The 24983-nt window shown below is 36.4% G+C and overlaps 4 protein-coding genes across 7 annotated transcripts; all 4 read left to right on the plus strand.

Moving 5' to 3' along the window:
- Positions 1-3338: 3338 nt before the first annotated feature.
- Positions 3339-6283, plus strand: LOC108175014 (zinc finger BED domain-containing protein RICESLEEPER 2-like). Its single transcript, XM_029090965.2, has 3 exons — positions 3339-3485; positions 4053-5865; positions 5994-6283. The coding sequence occupies exons 1-2, from the start codon at positions 3350-3352 to the stop codon at positions 5849-5851; spliced, it is 1935 nt and encodes a 644-aa protein (XP_028946798.2). The 5' UTR covers positions 3339-3349; the 3' UTR covers positions 5852-5865; positions 5994-6283.
- Positions 6284-9413: 3130 nt separating this feature from the next.
- LOC108171008 (zinc finger BED domain-containing protein DAYSLEEPER-like) lies at positions 9414-12476 on the plus strand. The gene is made up of 3 exons (XM_017326590.3): positions 9414-9543; positions 10629-11888; positions 12197-12476. The coding sequence occupies exon 2, from the start codon at positions 10635-10637 to the stop codon at positions 11862-11864; it is 1230 nt and encodes a 409-aa protein (XP_017182079.2). The 5' UTR covers positions 9414-9543; positions 10629-10634; the 3' UTR covers positions 11865-11888; positions 12197-12476.
- Positions 12477-14479: 2003 nt separating this feature from the next.
- On the plus strand, positions 14480-17676 carry LOC108172086 (zinc finger BED domain-containing protein RICESLEEPER 2-like). Its single transcript, XM_017329164.3, has 3 exons — positions 14480-14562; positions 15519-17214; positions 17344-17676. Exon 2 carries the CDS (start codon positions 15521-15523, stop codon positions 17189-17191), a length of 1671 nt encoding a protein of 556 aa, XP_017184653.2. The 5' UTR covers positions 14480-14562; positions 15519-15520; the 3' UTR covers positions 17192-17214; positions 17344-17676.
- A 2846-nt stretch (positions 17677-20522) lies between these two features.
- LOC103423930 (hydroxyproline O-galactosyltransferase GALT3) lies at positions 20523-24638 on the plus strand. 4 transcript variants are annotated; one of them, XM_029091685.2, is made up of 8 exons: positions 20523-20912; positions 21153-22094; positions 22452-22684; positions 22803-23081; positions 23384-23512; positions 23645-23821; positions 23908-24015; positions 24137-24638. In XM_029091685.2, exons 2-8 carry the CDS (start codon positions 21290-21292, stop codon positions 24341-24343), a joined length of 1938 nt encoding a protein of 645 aa, XP_028947518.1. In that variant the 5' UTR covers positions 20523-20912; positions 21153-21289; the 3' UTR covers positions 24344-24638. The 4 variants fall into 4 exon arrangements, with proteins under 4 accessions (XP_028947518.1, XP_008360226.2, XP_028947520.1 ...); XM_029091687.2 differs by having other exon boundaries at positions 20609-20912; positions 21157-22094; XM_029091688.2 differs by having other exon boundaries at positions 20675-20912; positions 21400-22094.
- Positions 24639-24983: the final 345 nt, after the last annotated feature.

Below are 24983 nucleotides of genomic sequence, written 5' to 3' on the forward strand. Positions count from 1 at the left end.
ACTAATTTCACATCATATGTAGCCACAATCAAGTAGACTCACTAATTCGGAGTATCAAACCGAAACCTTCCACATTTTCTTTGTCTTTTTGACGAATCGCAGTCCGCCCCCTTACCAACGTGCCACTTGATGTGGTTATTAGTTCATTAAATGTTTTTTTATATGTGAAATTTTTAAAAAAAAAAATATTAGTACAGAAATTGAGAGTGATTCGAAATTATTACAATAATATATATGTAAAAAAACTCACACTCTATTCATTAAGATATTGAACCATACCTAAAAAAAAATATAAAATATAATTCAATTATCTAATAAATATTTATTATGTGACATTACTAATTACATAATAGTATTTTTCACTCCCGAACCAGAGGAATGTCATCCCTGGATTTGATACGAAAAGAAAAATCACTATATCGATGGACGGGTTGACAAGAGATGATTTGATGTGTGCAGAAAAATTACAGCAGGAAAAGAAGGACCACTTTCCATACACTCCTATTTTCTCATATTTGTACAGTCACAGTTAAGTTACGTTAACATTTTATATTACTATTACTTTTTGTCTTATTATCTCTATAAAAAAAATTAATATAAAATATTGACGTGACTTAATCGTAACCGTACAAAATAGAAAGGGATGAGAATGTATAAGAAGTGGGAGGGCAGAAAAGCCGGGTCTGAAAAAGAAAGAGTTTGGATTCTCTCATCTCATTTTTCCATCCCTTTTTATCTCTTTGCTTCATGCTCATTTGATTCCGCTAGGGAATCCAACTATTACTTAATATACCAGAAACAAAGAAAAGTTTAGGGTCTGTTTGTTATCCTATTTGAAATTTTTTATCATTTCTCAAAAATAATTTTCTTTAGGACTCAAAAACTTGATTGGTTTGTGAATTAAAATTTTTAAATCTTACGACTTAAATTAGACAAAAAGATCTAAAAAGAGGGGGTCGCATGAGAGGGAGAAAAAGGAGATGAGGAAAGAAAATAAGAGATGATTGAAGCAAAGAAAAAGAAGAGAGGATCGGACGAGATAGAGAAGAAGATAAGTGAGATAAAAAACTAAGAAAATGAAGAGAGCAGATTGGAGAAGAGATGAAAAAGGTAAGAAAAAGAGGAGAGATAGAGAAGAAAAGATAGATTTTGAGTGAGATGGGAGGAGGGAGAAAAAAGAAATGAATGAGTTTTTTTGAGTGAGAGGGGAGGAGGAAGAGAAAAGAAATGAATGAGTTTAAGTTTAAAAACTCTAAAAACTCACTTTTTTTGTTTTTAGATAATAAAATATATTTTTTAGTTAGTCTTAAGTTTAGTTTTTTAAAATAGTCATACCAAATAAGTTTTTAAGGTCCAAAACTTGAAAATTGTTTTTTAGTCTAAAAAATTGAATTCAAGTACAGTACCATTCAAACCCTTAAATTATCAATTATTTCGCTAGGATTTGAGCCCAAAAGCACCTAAGAGCATTTCCACCAATGCTCTTTTGCCTTGACAAGATTGATTTTGTGTATATTATCGCTTTGTGTTAAAAAATATGATAGAGATAAAGAGTTAGCCAAGAAAGATCGGGAGTGAGTAGAGAAAAAAGTAGTAAACTCAAAACTTGCTCTCTCCTCTACTCTCACTCTCGATCTTTCTCTGCTAGCTCTCTATCTCTATCCTATTTTTCTCTCTTGCCTGATCTGATTATTTCTCTCCTTTCTTCCTCTCTTCTCCTCTCCTCCGAATCTTTGTCTCCTACTTCTCTCTCCTCTCTCTGCTCTTCCTTTGTCATCCCTTTCCAACCCTCTCTTTGGATCTCTCTATTGTCCAATTGAATTTAGTTGTAATTTCCAAATCAAAAGCCAAAAGGGAGTTGTAGGGGTTTTTTTAATTGTAAATTTAGAAACAATTTTAAATCTTATACCAAACGAGTTTTTGAGTCTTAAAAAAATTGTTCTTAAAAGACATTCTTAAGAAATATTTTTAAAAATTATGAAATTGTTTAATACGACAGACCCTAAATAACTACTGGATAACATGATAACTGATACTTGATTAGGGATGACAGTAGATTGAAGCAAGAACAGATATGTCATTCTCATCCCCATCGTTGATAAAGTGTTCCCCCCCCATTCCCCACCTTCATAGTCGCCATTGGGTAACAGTTTTCCCCTCCCCGTTGCAAAATAAAAATAAATTGGTCACGTAACAAATTGAATGGTTAATAGTCGATTGGTCACAATATATTTTGAAAACGCGGCGGATTCGATATATATGGGATTATAGTATCCTCACTGCCTTGAACAACAAATCGGAACCTTAAACCCGTTCTCGTACCGATTTATATCTTTAATGCTCTATCCATCTCTTCTGGCCTTGGAAAAGTTGGAGAATTTCAGACTAATTTCACATCATATGTAGTCACAGTCAAGTAGACTCACTAATTCGGAGTATCAAACCGAAACCTTCCACATTTTCTTTGTTTTTTTGACGAATCGCAGTCCGCCCCCTTACCAACGTGCCACTTGATGTGGTTATTAGTTCATTAAATGTTTTTTTATATGTGAAAATTTTTTTTAAAAAAAAATATTAGTACAAAAATTCAGAGTGATTCGAAATTATTATAATAATATATACGTAAAAAAACTCACACTCTATTTATTAAGATATTGAACCATACGTAAAAAAAAATTATAAAATATAATTCAATTATCTAATAAATATTTATTATGTGACATTACTAATTACATAATAGTATTTTTCACTGAAGGCCCGAGGAATGTCATCCCTGGATTTGATACGAAAAGAAAAATCACTATATATCGATGGACGGGTTGACAAGAGATGATTTGATGTGTGCAGAAAAATTACAGCAGGAAAAGAAGGACCACTTCACATACATTATTTGTACGTTCACAGTTAAGTTACGTTAACATTTTATATTACTATTACTTTTTATCTTATTATTTTTAAAAAATAATCAATATAAAATATTGACGTGACTTAATCGTAACCGTATAAAATAGAAAGGGATGAGAGTGTATAGGAAATGGGAGGGCAGAGAAGCCGGGTACGGAAAAGAAAGAGTTTGGATTCTCTCATCTCATTTTTCCATCCCTTTTTATCTCTTTCTCCCATATTTTCTATTTTATCTTTCTTTTTTTTATAAAAATTTAATATAAGATTTTAACGTGATTTAATTCTGATCGTTCAAATAGGATGAGAGAAAAGAAGATTGGAAAAATGAGAAAAGAAAATCCTACTCCGAAAAGAAATGGATGCGAAAGAAACGAAGAGACATTTTGTTCATGACCTAGCCACGTGGACGGTTCGATGCTGTTGTTGCTTAGCATTCCCGCTAAAAATGAGCCACATCCTGAGCAGCCCATATATACTGCGTTTCTTTCTCAATCCATTCCACTTCCCACACAACCCCCACAGTGCCTTGCTCTGCGCTTCCTCCTCACTTCCTCTCGCCGCTTCATCACCAGAAAACAAAGGTTTGGCTTCCACTCGAAATCATATATTTGTTTTTCCAGTTATATAATTCATAGAATGATCACACATGATATATTTTTTGTGGAACTATGAGTTTTTGTTTTTCTGTCTTGTCTATTTTTTGTATATTTATTTACCTATATGGTCTACTTTTGTATCTTTTGTTGATATTATATCATTCAGTATATTAGGTTTGAGTTCAGAGTTCTATGGGGTTGAATAAATTCTTAAGTTTTAAGATTCCACTGCAAGATTTTGGGTTATATTGCTGATGGGTATTCTTGGTTTTACTTCGTAGTGCAAAAGAAATAGACGAAATGCTTGTTTTGGACTGCTTTTGTAAGAAGCACGTAATAGGTGCTTTGTGCTTAGATATTTAAAGCGGTTCAATTTACGACCCCAAAAACGTTTTTTGAGTTTTTCTGCCAATTGTCATTAGCGCTTTTGGGTTGTTAGAAAACACTTAGCAAAGCAATCTCAAACATGCCATAAATCAACTTGCATGAATTAATGTTTTAAAAAGTAGGGTTTCTAGGGTTCTAAATTTATGATAATTTTGTGTTTGCTAGATATGTCTGATCATGGAATTGAAGGCAGTGTTGTGGGTAGCAATGATGGACTGGATGGGATTTCTATTCCATCAGATTCGGATACAAGGGACAATGTTGAGGAGGGGGTTGATAAAGATGATGACGTGCAAAAAGCTACTACAGAACTTGCAGTGTTTATGTACGTTGTAGGTCTTCTTCCATTTAAAGTGGTTGAAGATATCTACTATCTAAGGATGGGGCATATGCTTGTCGAATACGACCAGCAGAAAACTCTGAGGGCTGTCGCCGACTTTGTTTGCTCCGTTGAGTTTTCGCCTACGTTGATGAAGCATCCTATTTTTCGGAATTTGGCACTTAGGCTTAACCCAAGGTTTAATCTTACTTATGGCATGGTTAGAAGTGAATGCATGAAGGTCTATGGGGAAAGGAAGTTGGGAATTAAGGAATTCTTTGAAAATTTCAATGGGCAGATTAGCCTTTCTGTGGACTTATTGAGGTACCAAAAATCGCTTAGTTTGGACTATGACAGTGAAATTTACTTATGTCTTTACGCGCATTTTGTTGACGAGAATTGGAAGCTGAGGAAGTGGGTGCTTTACTTTCGTCATCTCAGCGATTCATCTGATGATTGTGGTGAAGATTGGGGAATTTTTAAGTCCATTCAAGATTGGGGCATTGAGGACAAGATATCAGCAGTCACCACAACTAATTTTGATTATTTAGCCGAGTATGTGAAAACTCACATCCAAGAAAAGAAGGAACTTCAACTCGGCGGTCAGCTGTTTAATGTGAATTGTTTGGGGAAGACAGTCAGTTTAATGGTTGAGGATGCATTTGAAAAGATTGAAGATCTGATCGACAAAGTTTCTCTACTGCATTCTTCGAAATCATTACCCCTGTGGTATCTCACGAGTTCCAAGCTCAAACCAGCTATAGAGTTATGGCATATGGGAGAATTCTCTTCAAAAGATGTGACTGATGATTACGACGTACCATCCCCCGAGGAATGGAAGACTCTTGAAGGTGTTTGCAATCTTGTGGATAGCATCTATGAAGTGGCAAATGCATTGTTCGAAACAAAACATCTGACCGCTAATGTTTATCTTTATCACCTGCATGAACTTCGCGAGGTTCTGACCAAAATGTCCGTTAACTCGGACAGTTTTATCAGAACTATTGTCGAGGAAATGTTGAAGAAGTTTCACAAGTATTGGGATGACATGTTCTTGCTGATGGCAATAACTGCAGTGCTGGATCCTCGATTGAAGATGAAATATGTAGAATTTGTTTGCTCAAAAGTCAAGGGTGATGTTGCAGACTCACAAGTTGCAGCTGTTTTGGGGGCTATCCACAAAATGTTTGACGAGTATGTGATCCGTTTTCCTGAAAACGAGAGCTTCGTGAGTGATTCATCTTCTTTGGATTCAGATTCAGAAGGGGAGTCTCCCGACTCTACTCCTCCACTTCCTCCTAAAAACGCGAGTCATACTTTTGGTGTGTTGCAAGCCTACCAGCAGTTCGTCGAACAGGATATTCAGCCTACAAAAAGATCGGATTTGGATAGCTATTTGGAGGAACCGGTCTTAACTTGGAGCAAGGATTTTAATGCATTGACCTGGTGGAGAACCGCAGGCGCCAAGTATCCTACCCTTGCGAGGATGGCACGCGATCTCTTGGCTATTCCAGTTTCTGTTGCGACTTCATTCGAGGCATTCTATACCGAACCAAGGCCGGTTGACGAACGTGTAGCTTTCTTGAAGCCGGACTTTCTGAATGCCTTAATGTGTACCCGCAGCTGGTATGCTGGGAGGCTCTGAAAGATTGTTCGCAGGTCATCACTACTATTTTGTTCTCTGTTGTTTTCTTTTAATTTTTGTGATTATTTTCCATTATTTCACTCCTGCAACATGATTTCTTACAAGATTTTAATTTAAATCCGGGGGTGGTTGTTTGATGCAGGTACGTTTCTTTGCTTTTAGATGATCTTTGCCGTTTACGTCTTACCCTGGAGGGCATCTTGTTTATTTTGAATTCCGTTAGGGAAAGCGGACATCTTTTTTTGTTTGTTTGTATTAAACTGTTGAATGGATCTTGTTTTGGTTGTCTTTGATTTCCAGATAGACGGTTGTGGGTGTGCATGCGTGAGACAATGGATATGATATGGAATGCATGCTAATTTCATATCATATTTTTGCTTTTATGTTCTTTTTATTTTAAGCTCGATATATGAGAAATCTTAATTTTATGCACTGATTAAATTAGATGCAAAAGTTTATATAATTTACTTGATCTCGTGATTATGCAAATTCATCTTGTTATCGCGGCTAAGGTGCACCACGAAGTTTTTATATACCTTTTTAAAGAGAATATTTAAGGTTTGGCAACCAAATCACGTGTCTCTTGAAATAAGAGCAGCTCCACTGGTACTTGGCCATGGGGATTGGCAACAAATCCAATCCAATTGTCCCCCAAACTAGCTCCAGCCTATTGGGCTAAGGGGGAGCCCTTGGGAGAGGGCAAGCGGGAGTCCAAGGCCCGAGTGCCTAAGGGGAAGTGATGTCAACCACGTTCTAAAAAATTTTGCGTCAGGCGCAAGGGCAACATGCGCACGTGAGGGTGCGTCTAGGGCATATTTTCAGACGATGGGGCCTGCGTGTTAGCCCCACTCAGTCACTTTGAATAGGACCGTTTGATTTTCATATCAATGGTGCAATTTTTCCGGCTTTAAAAAAAATCAGAAATATTTGGGTGGGCTAAGTGTCTCATTCTGGATTGTTGGATTTCAAATTTTTTATAATCTGACGGTCCAAATTAATTAAGTTAATAATTTTTTTTTAAAACTAATTAAAAATCCAAAAATATTTTTAAAAAAATTATGATATTTTTTTATATAAGTACCTTACCATTTTCTCTCACCTTGAACTACATTTCGATATTTTCAACGATTCTAAATAGGTAAGGATATGTTGCGCGACGGAATTGGTTAAAAATATTATCGAAATCTATTTACAAAAATTGTGCTTTCGAATAATGACACGTGGCCTGACGAGATCAGTTAAAAATCTTACTCAAAATTTAAATTTAAATTATTTTTTAAAATAAAAAATACTAATATTTTATTGTCTGCTATCATGGCTATTCAGTTTAGAAGTAAAGATGCAAAAGAAAATTACTATTCATTAAAGGCAATTACTATTTACCATTATTCTAAAAATCATTACCTAGGCGCTAAGCGGCTGGGCACCGCCTTGATTAATGCCTAAGCATTTGAAAATTGAGAAACGACGCCTAGACCTGTTGAGGCGCTAGCCTAGACCTGTTGAGGCACTAGCCTAGACCTCCTAGGCACCCACCTAGGCCACCCAGATTGGCACTCGCTTAGATCGCAACTCACTTAGATAGAAAATAAATAACTTTCATTTTGCATTTTTTTTTTTCAATAAATTATAATAGACTTGTTGCATATTTGAATGAACACACATTATATCCTTATTTCACATGTTTTCATTATGTTCCAATACTTCATAATATATATGCATTATATTTTGTAGTTTATGATAAAATTATATATATTTTAAGTATAAGCATACACTTATTTACACGAAATGTAATAAATTTATTTAAATCCCCCTAGTTTGCCTAGGTGCTAGGCCCCAACCTGTCGTCCGACTAACGCCTAGTGTTTTTTAGAACTTTGCTATTTACTGGAGATGATTCAATTGCCAATGGTCATAAGGAGCCCTTAGACATTGAAATTGCTCTAAGGCCATATCCAACCAAAAGAGGGCCAAATGGCTCGTTTTAGTATTATAACCCTCTAAGAAATTAATATTTTAATAAACAATGACATGTCATATTTCATACCATCTCCAACCAAGGAGACAAATGACCATAAGCAAAACATAGCCATGTGACAAAAAATCATCTCCAACCGAAGAGGCCAAAGGATCATAGTATAGAATGTGAAGAATTGAAATAAAATAAGGTAAGATAGTATAAAATGATAAAAAGCATGTGAGAAATTGCGTAGGAAAAAAAATTTGAAATGAAAAAAAAAATCAACCAAAAACAAAAACAAAGTGGGCTGGCTTGCTGACCTAATTGACTAGGTTTGGCCTGATGGGGCTCATAAGACCTTTGGTTTAGCTCTCGATTAAAAACGATTTTCATGTTATTTCGAGTTATTTTCGATTTTATAATCCTCGGACCGGACTGGTTAAAGATGGTCTAATAAGCATTGCGTGGCACCATTCTCATTTGTTAAAAAGTTGAAATCGAACCAAAACGGTTGGATTGATTTGATTTGTCCTGCTTGAACAGTTCAGCCCCTTTTCTACCCACCCCTAGGGCTAGCCGGCTAGGGTTGCTCAATACATCTAAAAGCTATGAACCAAACGAAATTATTTTATTTAGCCAGCGAAGGTTGCCCAATTTGTAACTTTGTCGAGTCTGATTGACATGACGCAATGCTCCTCCGGCTCTGTCTCTGGATTTTCCCAGCGAATGAGTGTTTTCCTCGTAAGTGCCAGAGATCTTTGGCTTTTTTTCCTTCTCAATGTGATAGAGATCTTCTGACAACTTAGATGATAGCTTTTGAAAAAATAGGGTTTTCATTTATTGGTGTAAGGTACAATCTAATTTTTTTTACTTTTTACACGCTTTTTAAATGTTCTATCACAATCACTACTCTTATTTATTGTTTGTTTGAAATGAACTTCAGACTCATATTTTACTACCATTTCTTGATTTGATTTTGAACGTTGCGTGAATCAAACAATAATAATTAAGGGAGGCTGAAATATTTTAGTAAGCATTCTCTGCCCAGAAGCAAAAACAATAAATTGTCGTGATGAGGCGACTAATTGATAATTTTTACTTTAAAACAGAAAAAAAAAATTTCGACTGTGCCGAAGAAATGCTACTCTTTTAAAAGTAAGACGGTTCTCTGCACTTTATATTATAATGTTAGTTTTGATTCTAATGGTACTGTTTGATACGTGGGACGAGACGTTCCGTCACACGTTAGGTGCGTCTAAAAAGAGTGGAACTCACTGTTTCACTAACGAATTTTGGGTGAATTTTCGTTCCGTCTCACCCCTGGAACGACTCGTTCCACATCCGTGGAACACAAAATTATAACATCTCCGTCTCCTTCTTTTTCCTCGTTATTTCCATCCGAGAGCATCTTTGCTCTCTCTCCGTTCTGTCCCGTCCTATTCCGTTCATCTTGTCTGCATACCAAACGATACCCATATTAATGAGTTTGATTTCACTAAAATCATAACTAGAAAGAAAAAAATTGAGCTTGCCACGTGTACGGTGCCGATGCTGTACTCTTTACTCTCCCGCCAAAATGATCGTTACACAGCCGACCTGTATACTGTGTTTTTCTCTCACCAGTCTCTTCCTCTTCCGGAAGAAGCCCTAAATTCCTGTGTGCCTCTTCTTCCCCTTTTTCCATCCGGCGACTCCTGTTCTCACGACTCCGACCACCTCCGTACCTAACGAGGTTAGATTTCTCCTCAAAATTGTACCTTTTTAATACCTTCTTATCAGGATTCATTCTTTGGGAGATGTTAGCAATTAAATGTTTCAAATATTAATCACAAATGTTTTGCTTCATGTATTCTAATTCCTTTTTTATGCTTTTTGTGCTTCACTTTTTTGTTTGGGTCAGGATTATTCTGTCTTTTTATATACCAATTAGCATATTTGTATAATTTCTTTTTTCGTTATAATATTTTTATGATCAGATTTTTGGTAATTTTGTTACTGGGTTTCCATGATAATACTCAAATTTTACTTTTTGACTCTGCTTTGAGCGTTTGGAAAAAAAATTAAAAGTGTTTTAAATGCAAATAAAATCACTTTAATTGGTTTTATGGAGAAGCGCATGGACTTTAGAAGTAATTACTTTGAAAAACAAGGGATGATGATTTTAGGGTTCGTTTGATAACATTTTGTTTTTAGTTTCTACTAAAAAATGGAAAACTGAAACATTGTTTGACAACGGACCAAAAATTGGAAGCTATTTCATGTGTTTGAAAAGTTGGTTTTGAAATTTGACTTTAAAATGACTAGATGAAGTACTAGATTGATACTGAAGGTGCCTTTATAAATGTGGGTATAAAAAAAGCTAAGCTTAAAAAAGTGTTTGGTAAACATTTAAAAACAGCTTATTTTCACAGTTTTGGATGAAAAAAAGCTGAAAATGTGAAGTAACAAAAATTAGCTTATTCTCACAGCAAGCAGAAGTAGTTTTTTTTTCAAAGCACAACAATACCAAACCAGTCCGAATACATACGAGAATAAATGAGTCATTCGAAAGTTATGTGTTTAGGGCATTTGTAATGTTTTAGTAGTAGGTATTTTGTCCACGAGTAGTTCATTGTAGTGCATATTTGACAATTGAGTCAAGAAACTTTAGAAATTCCCTCATCCAAACATAGGGTTAGTCCCATAATGCAAGACAAATAGATGACATGCTTGAATTATTAGTAAAAGGATGGGGTTTCTAGATTGTAGTTATTTTGTGTTTCTTAGAAAGTATGGGGGTTTTCCTGACTATTAATTGAGCTTTTGGTTTCTGAACAGAAGAAAATGGGTACCAAAGAAATCTTGAAGAAATTTGACGGGCAGATTAGCCTCTCGGTGGATATTATGATGAACGAAAAAAACTTTGATCGTTATCTATGCCTTTCGGCACATTTTGTTGATGAGAAATGGGAGCTGAAAAAGCAGCAGGTTTATTTCCGTTCTCTTGAAGATACCAATGATCTCCTTCCTGAAGACGAAGATTGGGGCATTTTTAGTTCCCTTAAGAAATGGGGCATTGAGGACAAGGTATCCACACTCACTATGACCAATGATGGTGTGTATGATGAGTTAGCTGGATTTGTGAAGGGTCGGATCCAAGAAAAGAAAGAACTCCAACTTGATGGTCAGCTGTTTCGCGTGTATTGTTGTGGGAAATTAATTGGTGAAATGGTGAATGGTGCGTTTCAAAAGATTCAAGATATCATTAACAAAGTTGATCCATTGTATCCTGTTGCAAATTTACCATTGTGGTATCTCACTAGTAGCAAGCTAAAAGAAGCTCTGGAGTTATGGTCTAAGGGAGAATTCTCCTCGGTAGATGAGACTTTTTACGAAGTACCATCCGCTGAGGAATGGAAGAAAGTTGAAGGTGTTTGCAAAGTTTTGGAGAGCGTATATATGGTATCAAATGCATTGTTTGAAACAAAAGATCTAACTGCGAATGTTTATCTTTATCGCCTTGATGAGCTTCGTGATGTTCTGACCCAAATGCACAATGACTCAGACAGTTTTACTAGAAAAATAGCTGAGGGCATGCTGAGTAAGCTTGACAAGTACGTGAACAACATGTTTTTGCATTTGGCAATAGCTGCTGTGCTGGATCCTCGGTTAAAGATGCAATTTGTAGACACTGTTTGGTCAAAAGTTAAGGGTGCAGAGGGAGGCTCACGAGTTGCAGCTGTTTCGGAGGCCATACACAAATTGTTTGATAAATATTCGCTGGACGTGCAAATGAATAATCACCCTTCAGTAGGATCGGACTTGGATCTCTATTTGGGAGAAGCTGTTGTGCCTTGGAGTCAGAGTTGCACTGCATTGGCTTGGTGGAAAACCGCAGCTGCCCGGTATCCTACTCTTTCCAAGATGGCACGAGACTTTTTGGCCATTCCATTTTCTATTGCAACTTCATATGAGGCATTCTACATTGAACCAAGGCCAGCCAAGAAAAATTTAGTTGGCTTGGAGCCAGGCCTGGCAAATGCCTTATTATTCGCCCGATCGAGGCTTGTTTAGTAGGCATGGAAGAATGTTTAACAGGTTAACTTACACCTCAAGCTTCCTTCTGTGTTCCTTTGTTTTAATTTCCGTTATTAATATTTTTTTTTACTTACTATATTCTCCTTTATGATATTTCTTAGGATAATACTAGGGAGATCAAATTTTGTGAACCAAATTTTCAAACCCAATGATGTGGTTGTTGATGATTGGATTATTACTTAAGCATTGATTAACTTGCATATTTCATATTGGTGACACATCGTTTGATTTGCAAATTTGGTTTAAAATTTTGATTTCCTTAATATTACCCTATTTCTTATGGTTTAATTTTTCTGTTCCATTTTCAGCATTTGATGACTTGAACAGGTACTTGGCTTTTGTGATGACCTCTATTTTGGAAGACTTGGACAACAAGTGTGTTACTTTTGAACTCCACTAGAGAGATTGAACATCTCCTTTTGTTTTTTGGTTGTAACTTGCAATTGTTTGTGAACTTGTTTCCCTTGGATGGTGAGAACTGGTTAACTTTATGGCTGGAGATGGTTTAATATATGTATCAAGTTGAGGTTGTTTACCTTATTTCTTGTATTTGTGTGTGCATTAATTAATGATAGTGTTATTCGAACACTTTTTATAACTTTTATACATCCTTGTTAATTTTTTACCATTAATTTTTTTCAATTCATTCGCTTTGATGGCCATAAATTGAGAAAGATGTGAGAGTTATAAATGCGTGTGTGGATAACATTGTCCTTAGGCCACGTATGATGTCTCATGTTCTTTTTGACAACAAAATGTTTTTGAAAATTTCTAAATTACGAAAATATATGGCGTACTTCGTTAATTTTACCATTAAATCCAACGGGGTCAACTATTTCCCTTAGGCCACGTATGGTGTATGATAATGGATTGGATAATATTAGATTCAAAGAAAAATTAATGAAAAGAATTTGAAAACTTTGAGTTTTAACGATAAGGACAAAATAAATGGTAAAGTGAATAATAGCAAGTTTGACTTTTTAGTATAAAAATGTGGTTTTTCGTTAAAATGAACAGTGCAGTGGGATTTTCGTTAAAACTCCATAGATTCAATGCATGCTGAATGAAGAAATTGATGGCAACTGAATAAGGAAACCGGTTCATTTTGATTCCAACAATAATAGTAGTATTCGGGAAAGAGCTTCCTGCGTGACTAATTCATCTTAAACATGCATTAAACTTAATAAGTAATTTGGTCTTTTTAACGAGTAATTAAAATTTATTTCAATGCTAGACATCATTTACGGCCTAGAGTATAGAATAGTAATCGCCATTGGATCATATACCTTAAATCTACAAACTCCATAGTCGTCGTCCCTTGCTCCAGCTTAAGGGCTGGTGGCAACTCTTTCTATTTTTCTAGCCTTTCTCCTTTATCTTCTTATGGATTTTTATTTATCTATTTTTCATCTTAGTATTTCCGTCAATAAGTGTTTTCTTGATGGCGTTATTTATGAGTCTTTCTTCGTGAGTATTAAATTTTGTGTTGGTGTGTTATCGGTTCCTTTGGATCCACTTTGTTGGAATCAATATCTTTGTTGATGGTATTGCGCAAAAAATTCATAGTGGTATAAACACTAATTGGTTCATAGTCAGTTTCTCTTCGGAGTCAGCGATGATCATTGTCAAAATGTATCCGTTGTATTCAAACTTTGTGTAAAGAATTTTTTTTATCAAGAATGAAGTTTCTTTGGAAGTTACAGAAAAGTTTTGTTCAAAGTACTTAAATACTACAAAGACTTTTACATACTTAGAAGTTAGAAGTCATAAAAAGTTGCTAACGTGACTTCCAAGAGATTTTTTTATGGATTTTCTGTCACATCATCGTTTAACGTCGATTCTCTTACTAACATCATAAAATATTATGTCAAAAACATGAGGTAACAAAAAGTCAATGAAAAATCCTATTTTTTAGAAAGTCTTCCTAGCATTTATCTTTATTCAATACAAAATGACTTTAACAAACTCCTTACAAGTTTATATTGAATATACCTAAACTACAGAGGCAAGCAAAGTCCATCAAACTTCATATACAACACATCTCCCTAAATTTTAATTTTGAACTTATGTGATAGTGTCTCGTTTAGATAAATTTCAGTTCGTTTCAAACTTGATTTATTTCTAACAACTAAAATGTTAAGAAAAATAAAATAAAAACACCATTAGGATGCCAACTGAATCCTCTCCAGATCATTTTGGTGAGGATCTTAGAAATTCGTAAATCGTGTCTGCTCATCATACATCGTACGGTCAATTTTTATTAGGTATTATTTATATTTAATTTTAAATAAAAATATTTAAAATAATCTATAATCACATAACATACGATGAACAAACATAATTCACGAATCCCCAAAAACTTCACAAAAAAGTTCTGGCGATAATCCGAATTCATTAGGATGTAGGCTAGAAAGACTTCCAAATGTGAAGCGAGCGAGTGAGAGAAACAAGAAAACGAAAAGTCTTACTTTGTCCTGTACACCAAAAAGCAAAAATTAAGACATGTCTTATCAATATCCCTGCCACGTGTACGGCTCCGATGGTGTTTATTTTACTTTCCCGCTAAGCTACTAGTACGCTCTGCTGCGTTTCTCTCCCTGTCTAGACTCTAGTGTCTGCTCCATTTCCCACAACCCCAAAATCCCTTGAGCGACTGCGACTCGACGCGGACGAGGTTCGTCTTCGTCCTCCCACTCAAGATTTCATCTTTACTGTTCATCTATCAAGATCGACGTTTGAGATACCGATTTCGTACACTTCTCTTCCTGTGATGTCGTTCCGTGTTGTGCTTTCTGCGTTTTATTCTTCTCTTTTGTTCTGGGGGTCTGGTCTTTTCTGCCGTTTTCGTGCTTTTTCATTTACCAATATTGTAATTTTTTTGAGGTTATCTTTGTATTATCTTTAGTGGGGCGAATAAATATTCAATTTTTACGATCTCTGTGTAATATTTTTAGTATATTGTTAATGCGTTTCCATGATTGTGCGCCAAGATTACTTTTTTGGTTGTTTTGTTGTAATTTAACTTGGAAATCTTGTGTTTTCGTTGATGTCTGTGGTTCTGCATATTCTCAAACTTTCAGGTCTATTTGTTTACTAATGAGTTCACAGTTTGGTGGGTGAATATTAGAATTATGTTTTTCAGAATTTAATGTAAGATTCTTGGTTATATGGTTAATGATTATCCCTGATTGTGCCCCAAGATTACTCCTTTTTAGTTCTTCAATGGTTCAACTCGAAACACGAAAGAGAAATAGATTTTATGCATGAATCTGGGCGGCCTTTCTTATTTTTTAAGCGCTTAGTGATTAATCATGACGGTGACAAGCTGCCTAGCACCTAAGTGCGCTAGGTGGGGACTTTTAGAACACTAGCTATGGTGCTGTTAATCTTGTTCTGGCTGGGCTTAGACGTATTTTCTAGTCTATTTGTATCTTTGTGAATAAAGCTTCTGCTGTTATGAATTCACTTTAAGATTTTTGGTTGTATTGTTAATGGGGTATCCACGATTCTGCACCAAGATTACGTTTTTAAGTACTTTAACTCCATAACACAGAATGAATAGATGTCATACGTTAATTAGTAGAAAAAATGATGGGTTTGATATGGTACTAATAATCTCGTGTATTTCAGATATGCCTGGGGTTTCTGGAACCAATGAAAGTGACAACAGTGGTGATAGCAAGGATGCCAAATCCGCTTCATCAGTTTCAGTGACAGAGGGCAATGTGAAGGTACGTGAATACGATCCAAAAAAGGATTTAAGGGCTCTTGGACAGTGGATTTGCTCTAACCAAGATCCACCCAAGTATTTTGAAAATGTTGATTACATACAGTCAATTGGCGTGTTTAACCGGCTGTTTAAGCCTACTTTCAATGAGGTTGAAGGTGAATGCATGGAAGTATATGAGAGAATGAAAGTGGAAACTAAGGAAGTATTAAGAAACTTTGATGGACAGATTAGCCTCTGTGTGGACCTACTCACGGACAACAATGACTTTGGGCAGTGTAGCAGTAACTTGGGACAACACTACAGTGATTATTTGTGCATTTCCGCGCATTTTATTGATGAGAAATGGAAGCTGCGAAAGTGGGTTCTTTACTTCTGTACTCTTTCTGTTTCGGGCCAGTCTGATGATTTACTTAAAAAATGTGAAGACCGGGGCATATTTAGGTCGCTGGAAGATTGGGGCATTGAGAACAAGATATCCACACTCACTATGGGTAATGATAAGTTCTGTAATGAGGTGGCTGAGTATGTGAAAAGGTACATCCAGGTAATGAAGGAACTCCGACGTAATAGTCAGCTGTTTCGTGTGTATTGTTGTGGGGATCTGTTCCGTGAAATGGTGCAGGATGCATTTGAAAAGATTGAAGATATCGTTCACAAGGTCCGTCGAGTTTATACTTTTACAACTGATTACCCCATGTGGTTTCTCAAAATGGCCAATCTACAAGAAGCTCTGAAATTGTGGTCTATTGGAAATCTCTCTTCCAAGGATGTGATTGACTCTCACGATGTACCATCCCCAGATGAGTGGAACAAAGTTGAAGGTGTTTGTAAAGCTGTAGAGAGCATACATAAAGTATCAGGAGCATTATTTGAACCAGAAATAGAAGTAACTGCTAATGTTTATCTTTATCACCTTCATGAGCTTCGTGAAATGTTGACCCGAATGTCCATTGGCTCAGAGGGTTTTAATAGGTCAATAGTTGAGGGCATGTTGGGAAAGGTTGACGAGTACTGGGATCACATGTTCTTGCTGTTGGCAATATCTGCAGCACTGGATCCTCGATTCAAGATGAGATATATTGAATTTGTTTGTTCAAAAGTTGAGGGTAGGGACGGAAACTCACAAGTTCCAGCTGTTTTGGAGGCCATTCGCAAACAGTTTGCTGAATACGTGATCCGTTTTCCTGAAAAGGGGAACTGTGCGAGTTATTCACATTCAAAAGGGCAGTCTGATCCTCCTGTGCGTGCCAATCATACTTTCACTGTGTTGCAAGACTACCAGCAGTTCATCCAATCGAATCATCACCCTGCAAAAATATCAGAATTGGATATATATTTGGACCAACCTGTCTTGCCTTGGAGTCAGGATTTTAATGCATTGGCTTGGTGGAGAAGTGCAGCAGCTAAGTACCCTACCCTTTCTCGGATGGCACGTGATTTTCTGGCCATTCCAGTTTCTCTCTCGACTTGTGGCGAGGCATACTACACTTTATCAAGGCCAGCTGATGAACATATGATTTGCTTGAAGCCAGACTTGATGAATGCCTTAATGTGTGCTCGAAGCTGGCCTTAATAGGCGCTGAAGAACATTAGCAGGTAATGAATACTACCATCTCCTTTGTTCTTCTTCCCCTTTCTGTTCTTAATAATCATATCAGTATATATCCTGCAAGATGCAAGACTGCTCACAGTGCTTTTTTTCCGTTCATTTGTGTGCTTGAACAGGTACCTTTTTTGGGTTTTTGGCTGCCTCATTTTTGTAAGGCCAGAGGGAATCAGTTTAGCTGAGCATTTGACGTGGACATCAAGTTACGTACTTTTGATGTTTGAACTCCATTTGACACCGGCGGAGATTGAAAACCGATAATTGTTGAATTAGAACTGTTTTTTGAGCAGTCGTTACTGGATGCCTCCACGTTTTGAGATGCTTTGATATTAGGATGCTGAGAAAATTGGCCCCTCTCCGTGTATTTTGCAGTTCCGATTTCAGGACGGAGTTTGTTGCTTAATATCATGCTTTATGAACGTAAATCTGAAGCAAGTCTTGTTCTTTCTAAATACTCGTGGTTTCCCATTTTTTGATGTGATTTCGACAAAGATCGATTTTTCTTTTACCTCAAAGATCGATTATGTTCAACCTTGCGTGATCTACTACGTGATCATCTAAGAGAAAGTTTGGTCTTTAGGGGAGGAGAAAAGAAGCTGTTGAGCCGGAGAAGCTTAAAAAACAAATAATAAAGAGCTTGTAGTTTAAGTAGTTAAAACATTTAATTCTCTAGTACGGACTGATTTGCGTCTGAGGTCTTGCATTTGGTTCCCTCCTCGTCCAACGTAGATGTAGTAAATTTGAACACATTTACAACAAAAACAAGCAATAATGCTAAAGGAAACACGTTTTTACAGCACGAGTCACTCAAATTATTGTAGTTACTAATTGAACATTGTAATTAATGTAACATGTACGCTCTGTATTTTACTTTTGGGAGTTTAACATATTTTTCACGTAATTTAGAATTTCTTCTAAAAAAGAAATTTAGTCACAAATAAGTTAACTATAAAAGTGTACCCTTCTCTACTCTCAAACTCGAATCGCGTTCAAAATTTCCACATAGTTTATAATAAAGTAAAATATTGTTGACTCACAAAAAAAAAAAAAAAATGTCCTCTTTAGACCAACTTCAATGGTTGGGCTAAAAGCCAAATTTTTTAGTTCGGAAAATTTAGCTTTTAGTCCAGAAACAGTTTTTCTACTCCAACCCTTCTGGCCTAAAATTTTAGCCCAGAATTATTAAAGAATGAACTTAGGCTATTTTTTTTCTTAAATTAAAATTTTAAAAAAATAATAAATATGTAGACTATCGTAAATTAATTTTATAAACATTTTAATCTAAAAATATTTAAATTCCGATAAATATTGAAAAATCACTCAAATTTCCACAAAGCAAGCCTTCAACTTTCACCAATCTTTCAACCTTGTGCTAACTTTCAATTCACCAACCGTTCAACACCAAATTTTCAATTCACCAACTGTTCAACACCAAACTTTTAACTTTCACCAACCGTTTAACAATTTGGAAATGGAAAGAAATGGTAGAAAGATAAATTGGAAGAATTGTAGGAGAAAATTGAGTTCTGTGTGGATGTTTGAACAAATACATAGGTATTTATAAAGTTTTTGGGTGAATTTTAAGTTAAATAATTTTTTTTAATTATTTTAGCCATTGGATTTAAATTTGGGCCGTTAGATCTTTTTTTTTTACCGTTAGATTTGATTATATTCAATTTCAGCCGTTGGATTCAATGTATTTTAAAATAACATATTCTAAAAAAATTAAATTTGAATCTAGACCATTGGATCAACCAATGGTCCTTAAAGCCTTGCCCCCTCGGATTAAAATTATAGCCGTTGGGATGATGATGTTGGCCGACACACAGCTGACAGCGGGGCCCACCCCTGTCGGGAAAGCCTTGCAAGCCAACCGCGTGGGGCGCGTTGGAGCATGGGCAGGTCGAGACTGGCCCAAGTGCCAGCGAGTCCACTCGCATGGGGGGGAATTTAGGGGGTATTTGGCCCAGCTTTGGCATTTGGCTTTTAGCCCAATGTTTTAGCATGGGTTGGGTGGTGTTTTGGGGGGTGGAATAAATGGGGAAATTTGACTTTTAGCCCACCATTGGAGTTGGTCTTAGACCCACTCCAACCCCCCGGGCTAAAACCTATAATTCCCCTTTTTTCCCCTCTAAAACCCAACCCATGGCCTAAACAAAACCTAAAACTCAACCCGAGACCAAATACCGGCCCAAGTTTAGGCCACAAATTGGAGTGGGCCCCACCTGGTGCGACTGAAACATGGGCTGTGAAGCCCAGACGCCACAACCAAGCGCCAACACGCCAGACGCTACAGATGGAAGCCAAGTCGAACCCCACCCACGTGGGTGTGTCCCCCGGCTGTCAATGGGTGTCAGTAGCCCAACGGCTACTTTTTTCAATCGAACGGCTGGATTTAATTGGACCGTTGGTTACTCCAGCGGTTCATGTTCAAATATTTTTTTTTAGTTTTATATTTATATATTTATTAAATACAACAACTTAGATCAAATATAATCAAATCTAACAGTAAAAAAAAGTTCTAATGGTACAAATTGAAATCCAACAGCTATTTTAAATCAAAATTCACCCAAAAACTCTGTAGTTTGGTGAAAGTTGAACTATTGGTGAAAGTTGATAGTTTGGTGAGTTTCATGTGTCGATTTAATGATTTTTCAATATTTATCGGAATTTAAATATTTTTAGATTAAAATGTTCATAAAATTAAATTACAATAGTCTACATAAATTTTTTTAAAGTTAATTTAAGAAAAAAATTAGTCTAAGTTCATTCTTTAATAATCATGGACTAAAATTTTAGGTAAGAATAGTTGGAGCAGAAAAGTTGTTTCTGAGCTAAAATCTAAATTTTCTGAGTTAAATATTTGTAGGTTTTAGGCCAAGGTTGGAGATTATCTTATCAAGGTAACTATTTTATGCTAATTTAAACAGCGAGTTGAACTTAAATTGTATAATTTCCTTATGTATTTCTTTTACATCTCTATCCCTATCATTCGTATTCTATATCTTTCGTTTTCCCATTGTATTTCCCTCTCTCTAATCTAAAAGTAAAATAATTACCAAGCCATCATCAGTAATATGAATTTGAATTTGTTTTCTTTTATCTTTCTTAAAGAAAACTAACAAAATTGGCATAAGCAACATCTTAAAGTACGGTGGACCAACAATTCATTGAGAGTACAATTACATGCTCTACAAATTGAGAACGAGATTCAAATATAAGTGCAACACGACACACGATGTATTGACCAATTGTCACATAACTCATATTTGTAAACATAATTAAACAATTTAAATCTAATCAAACATACAGCTCTAAAAAATAAAGTAAAATTGATAGTATGATCGGCACGCCTGCGCACACTGGATAATGACCCGGCAACCTCAATGTTCTTAATCAGACATTAACCATCTTTTACAAATAAAATCCAGGCAAAACATCCAACCGTGCGTTGACAAGGGAACCTCCTAAAGACGACGCCGTATCGAAATGTCCCTGAATCTGCAGCATCTGAAACTCGATTTTTCTCACTGCATTAAGGTCACCTCAGCTTTCCATTTCAAGAAGAACCCTTCTTAAAAGCTTGCAACTTTTGCATTTAGAGTAAGATTTGATAGCAAATTTTGGTGCTTTTGGCTTTTTGGAGAATCAGATTTGGAATAGCTCAACTTCTGGAGCACCAAATAAGGTAATGCTTCTTCTGAGCTTATATAAGAAGCAGCTTCATAAAGGTTGCAATCGTTTATTTTCCCTGATAGATACTTGATAGTGACACTGAAAGTCTGAATCTATATCCTCATCAGAAAGATGGAAAATTTTAGTAAGATTTTTGAGTTCTGGGTTTTCTGGGGTTTTGATTTTTGAGCAATTTTTCCTTGGAAATTTTTATTTTTAATTATTTATTTTTGTGTATTATTGGGTATTGAAGAAAGAACGGTAGCATTCAATGTGATTGTGCAAGCTAAACTTAGCAAGAATGTGAGAGAAGATGAGATTTCGGGAACTGGGTTGGATGCTCACCTGGGTTTACTGCATATAGAAAGAGGGGATAGGAGTAGAGGTGTCATGGGGGTTTTGTATAAGCATCAGATTCGCCGGTTAACGAAAATGAAGAAGTGGTCCGGGGGCTTGTTAATCGTAGTTCTTGCTATGATCTTGGTTTTTCGATATTCCAGCATTGTCAAAATCGAGCCACCAACACAGGCGCCTAAGCAGTCGGCTGCTGAGTTCTTTGGAAACCATCCAACAACTAATGATTCTGTTATTGTGGATTCGGAGAAGAAAGGAGAAAAGCCATATAAGAAATCCCATTTTGTAGAAGTTGATGGGCTGGATGATCTTTTTGCTTCCCATGACATTTTCAAAGAAGGGTCGAGGGCCTTGCTTGTATGGCCTCACATGCGTACCCTACTCTCCAGGTCCGATGCTTTGCCTGAAACAGCTAAAGGGGTTAAAGAGGCCTCCGTTGCGTGGAAAGACTTGTTGTCCGCAATTGACAAGGACAAGGCTTCCAAATTAAACAAAAGTGATAACGAGGAAGACAAAAATTGCCCTTTCTCTGTAAGTACTTTTGACAAGATAGAGTCAAGATATGAGAATATACTTGATATCCCTTGTGGCCTCATTGATGATTCTTCCATTTCTTTGGTTGGCATTCCTAATGGGCACTCTAGAAGCTTTCAAATCCAACTCCTAGGCTCCCAACTTTTAGGAGAGTCTGAGCCTCCTATTGTCTTGCATTACAACGTCAGTCTCCCCGGTGATAACATGACACAGGAGCCATTTGTAGTTCAAAATACATGGACTCATGAACTTGGGTGGGGCAAAGAGGAAAGGTGCCCTTCTCACAGGTCTCCTAGCAACCTCAAAGGTAAATAACAAAATTTTCTGTTTAGACTTCGGACTGAGAGTGTCAAGTGAAACTCTTTCGCTAGAACATTCTCACAATTTACTTATCATGTGATGGCTCAAATTTGAACCAAATATAGAACATTGTGTAAAAAATTTAAATAAACGCATGGTATAAACGACTCTAGTAAGATTTTTTCCTTTCTTATTTGTTATTCGAAAGTGGTACTTACAACACTGTTTCCCAATATAGTCAAATCTCGATTGTTTGTTATTTTCTGTCACGTAAGAATGAAGGTCCCTATAGAAATATATATATTTTTTTTTGAAAAAGGGGTTTTTCAGCTAGAATTCTAACATATTTTAACGAATTTGACAGTTGATGGACTTGTTCTTTGCAATGAACAAGCTGTGAGAAGCTCGTCGGAAGAAAGTCTAAATGTGAGTCGGCCTAGTAGGGACATGTTGACCAATGTTTCCGGAGGTGCCTATGAAGGTTCCAATTTCCCATTTGTTGAAGGAAATCCCTTTACCGCCACATTTTGGGTTGGTTTAGAGGGATTTCACTTGACTGTGAATGGAAGGCACGAAACATCTTTTGCGTATAGGGAGGTAAGGTATGAATTATTGGTAATAAGCTAATAACGGATTATTGTACAAAATTTGTTGTTCGGCAAGACATTCCGTTTTTGTAAAACAACCTACCTACAATACTTCTTTTCATATGCAGAAACTTGAGCCATGGTCGGTTTCCAAAGTCAGAGTGGCCGGTGGTCTGGACCTCTTATCTGCCTTAGCAAAAGGCTTGCCTGTTTCTGAGGATCATGATTTAGTTGTTGATGTTGAGCACCTCAGAGCTCCGCCCACTTCGAAGAGAAGACTATTGATGTTGGTTGGAGTTTTCTCTACTGGAAATAATTTTGAGCGTAGAATGGCTTTGAGGAGGGCTTGGATGCAGTACAAGGCTGTGCGTTCTGGAGATGTAGCTGTCCGGTTTTTCATCGGCCTTGTAAGCTGAACATTGCAGACTGGGAGTGGTTTGCCTTTTTTTTTTTGCTTAAATAGAAATTTAACCAACCATTTCCATAACAGATATGGGTGCAAAGAAATTTCTGCTACTTAGCTTAGAGCTTGCTGCTTATTGCTTTCCTTCTTATACTCTTTTACATTATGAACCTGAAGAAGTGAAATAATTTCTGCATTTAACATACTCCTCGGACTCCAACATAGCGTTATAGTTGTGATATCAACATATTGATTGCTCGGAAAATTTGGCCGATAATGAGGTTTACAACTTTTTCATACATGCAGCACAAGAACAGCCAAGTCAATATTGAGCTGTGGCGAGAAGCGGAAGCATATGGAGATATCCAACTGATGCCATTTGTTGATTACTACAGCCTGATCAGTTTGAAGACAATTGCAATTTCTATTTTTGGAGTATGTTGATACAAAATTCCTGCAAACTGAATTATCCATGATTCATAACTATGTTTTTGTCATTGAACTTTATTTGTTTTAGAAAATTTATTGTTAGAAAAGTTACCAATCATCTTTATCTTAAACATGCAGACCAAAATCCATCCTGCTAAATATATCATGAAAACGGATGATGATGCTTTTGTTAGAATCGATGAAGTGATCTCTAGCCTCAAGGGAAAGCCGACCAAAGGTCTCTTGTATGGTCTAATATCCTTCGAATCTTCACCGGATAGGGACAAAGGCAGCAAATGGTTTATTGATAACAGGGTATTCACATCGGATTTCATTCTGCACCGTGCATTTTGCTTGTTTCACTTTGACTTTGTTTTTCTTATGAGTCTCCTTTTGTGCAGGAATGGCCATATGCTATGTACCCACCATGGGCCCATGGTCCAGGCTACATAATCTCTCGGGACATCGCCAAATTCATTGTCCGTAGCCACCAGGAAGGGGATCTCAAGGTAAAATTTCTTGTTAACTTTGTTTTGTTTTATAAAAGACTGATAGTTGAAATACAAATGAGCAGGCTTTGAGTTGATTTTCTCACTCCTAAACTGACATCTCGGCGTTATGACTTTTCAGCTCTTTAAACTAGAGGATGTTGCAATGGGAATCTGGATTCAACAGCTCAAGTACAGGGGTCAAGAAGTGAATTATGTCACAGACGATAGGTTTTACAATGCTGGATGCGAGGCGAATTATATTCTCGCACATTACCAAAGCCCGAGATTGGTGTTGTGCCTGTGGGAGAAGCTGCAGAAAGAGCACGAGGCCGTCTGCTGTGAGTAAAAATGTCAACTTTAGGGGGGGAGTTGGTGGTTTCGGCAACATTGTGTTGGATAAAAGTTGTAACTGTACAGATATTCTTCAGCCTGAAGAAGTGGGAAATTTGGACTCAACTTGTTTTTCTTGTTGGATCAAATGGTATTCTTTTGTTGATTTACAGTAAAGATTCAGGTGGTTTCCCACATCTAAGGGCTTTTTGGTTTTTCTTGATAGATCATGTTGACCTCTTCAATGTCTTCATAGATATTCATGTACCAAACAAATTGCCAAGAAGAATTTACTTATGCTTACGAGCAAAGGTGCTTTGAGCCCGTTTAATGCTTTTCTAGAAAGCACCTCTACTTAAAAATACTTTTCTGGAAGAACTTTTGTTAGAAGCATGCCAAATTGTTAAAAGAAAAGATCACTTTAAAGTGCTTCAAAAGGCTCCACGTAAAGCTTATTTTTTTATGGTGTCCTTTCATAATCCAAACAAATTTTTACCCAATGTTGTCATAATTGCTTTTGATTATCTGATCACGCTTCTAAACCTCAGAAATCAATATCAAACCAGCCATGTTTACAACATATTCTCAAATGGGAGAAACTTTAGTAGGGTTGATCTATTAGTATCTGTCTCACATTAAACAGAATCATTTTGATA

The sequence above is a fragment of the Malus domestica genome, chromosome 13 (assembly GCF_042453785.1).
Source record: "Malus domestica chromosome 13, GDT2T_hap1".
Taxonomy (NCBI): domain Eukaryota; kingdom Viridiplantae; phylum Streptophyta; class Magnoliopsida; order Rosales; family Rosaceae; genus Malus; species Malus domestica.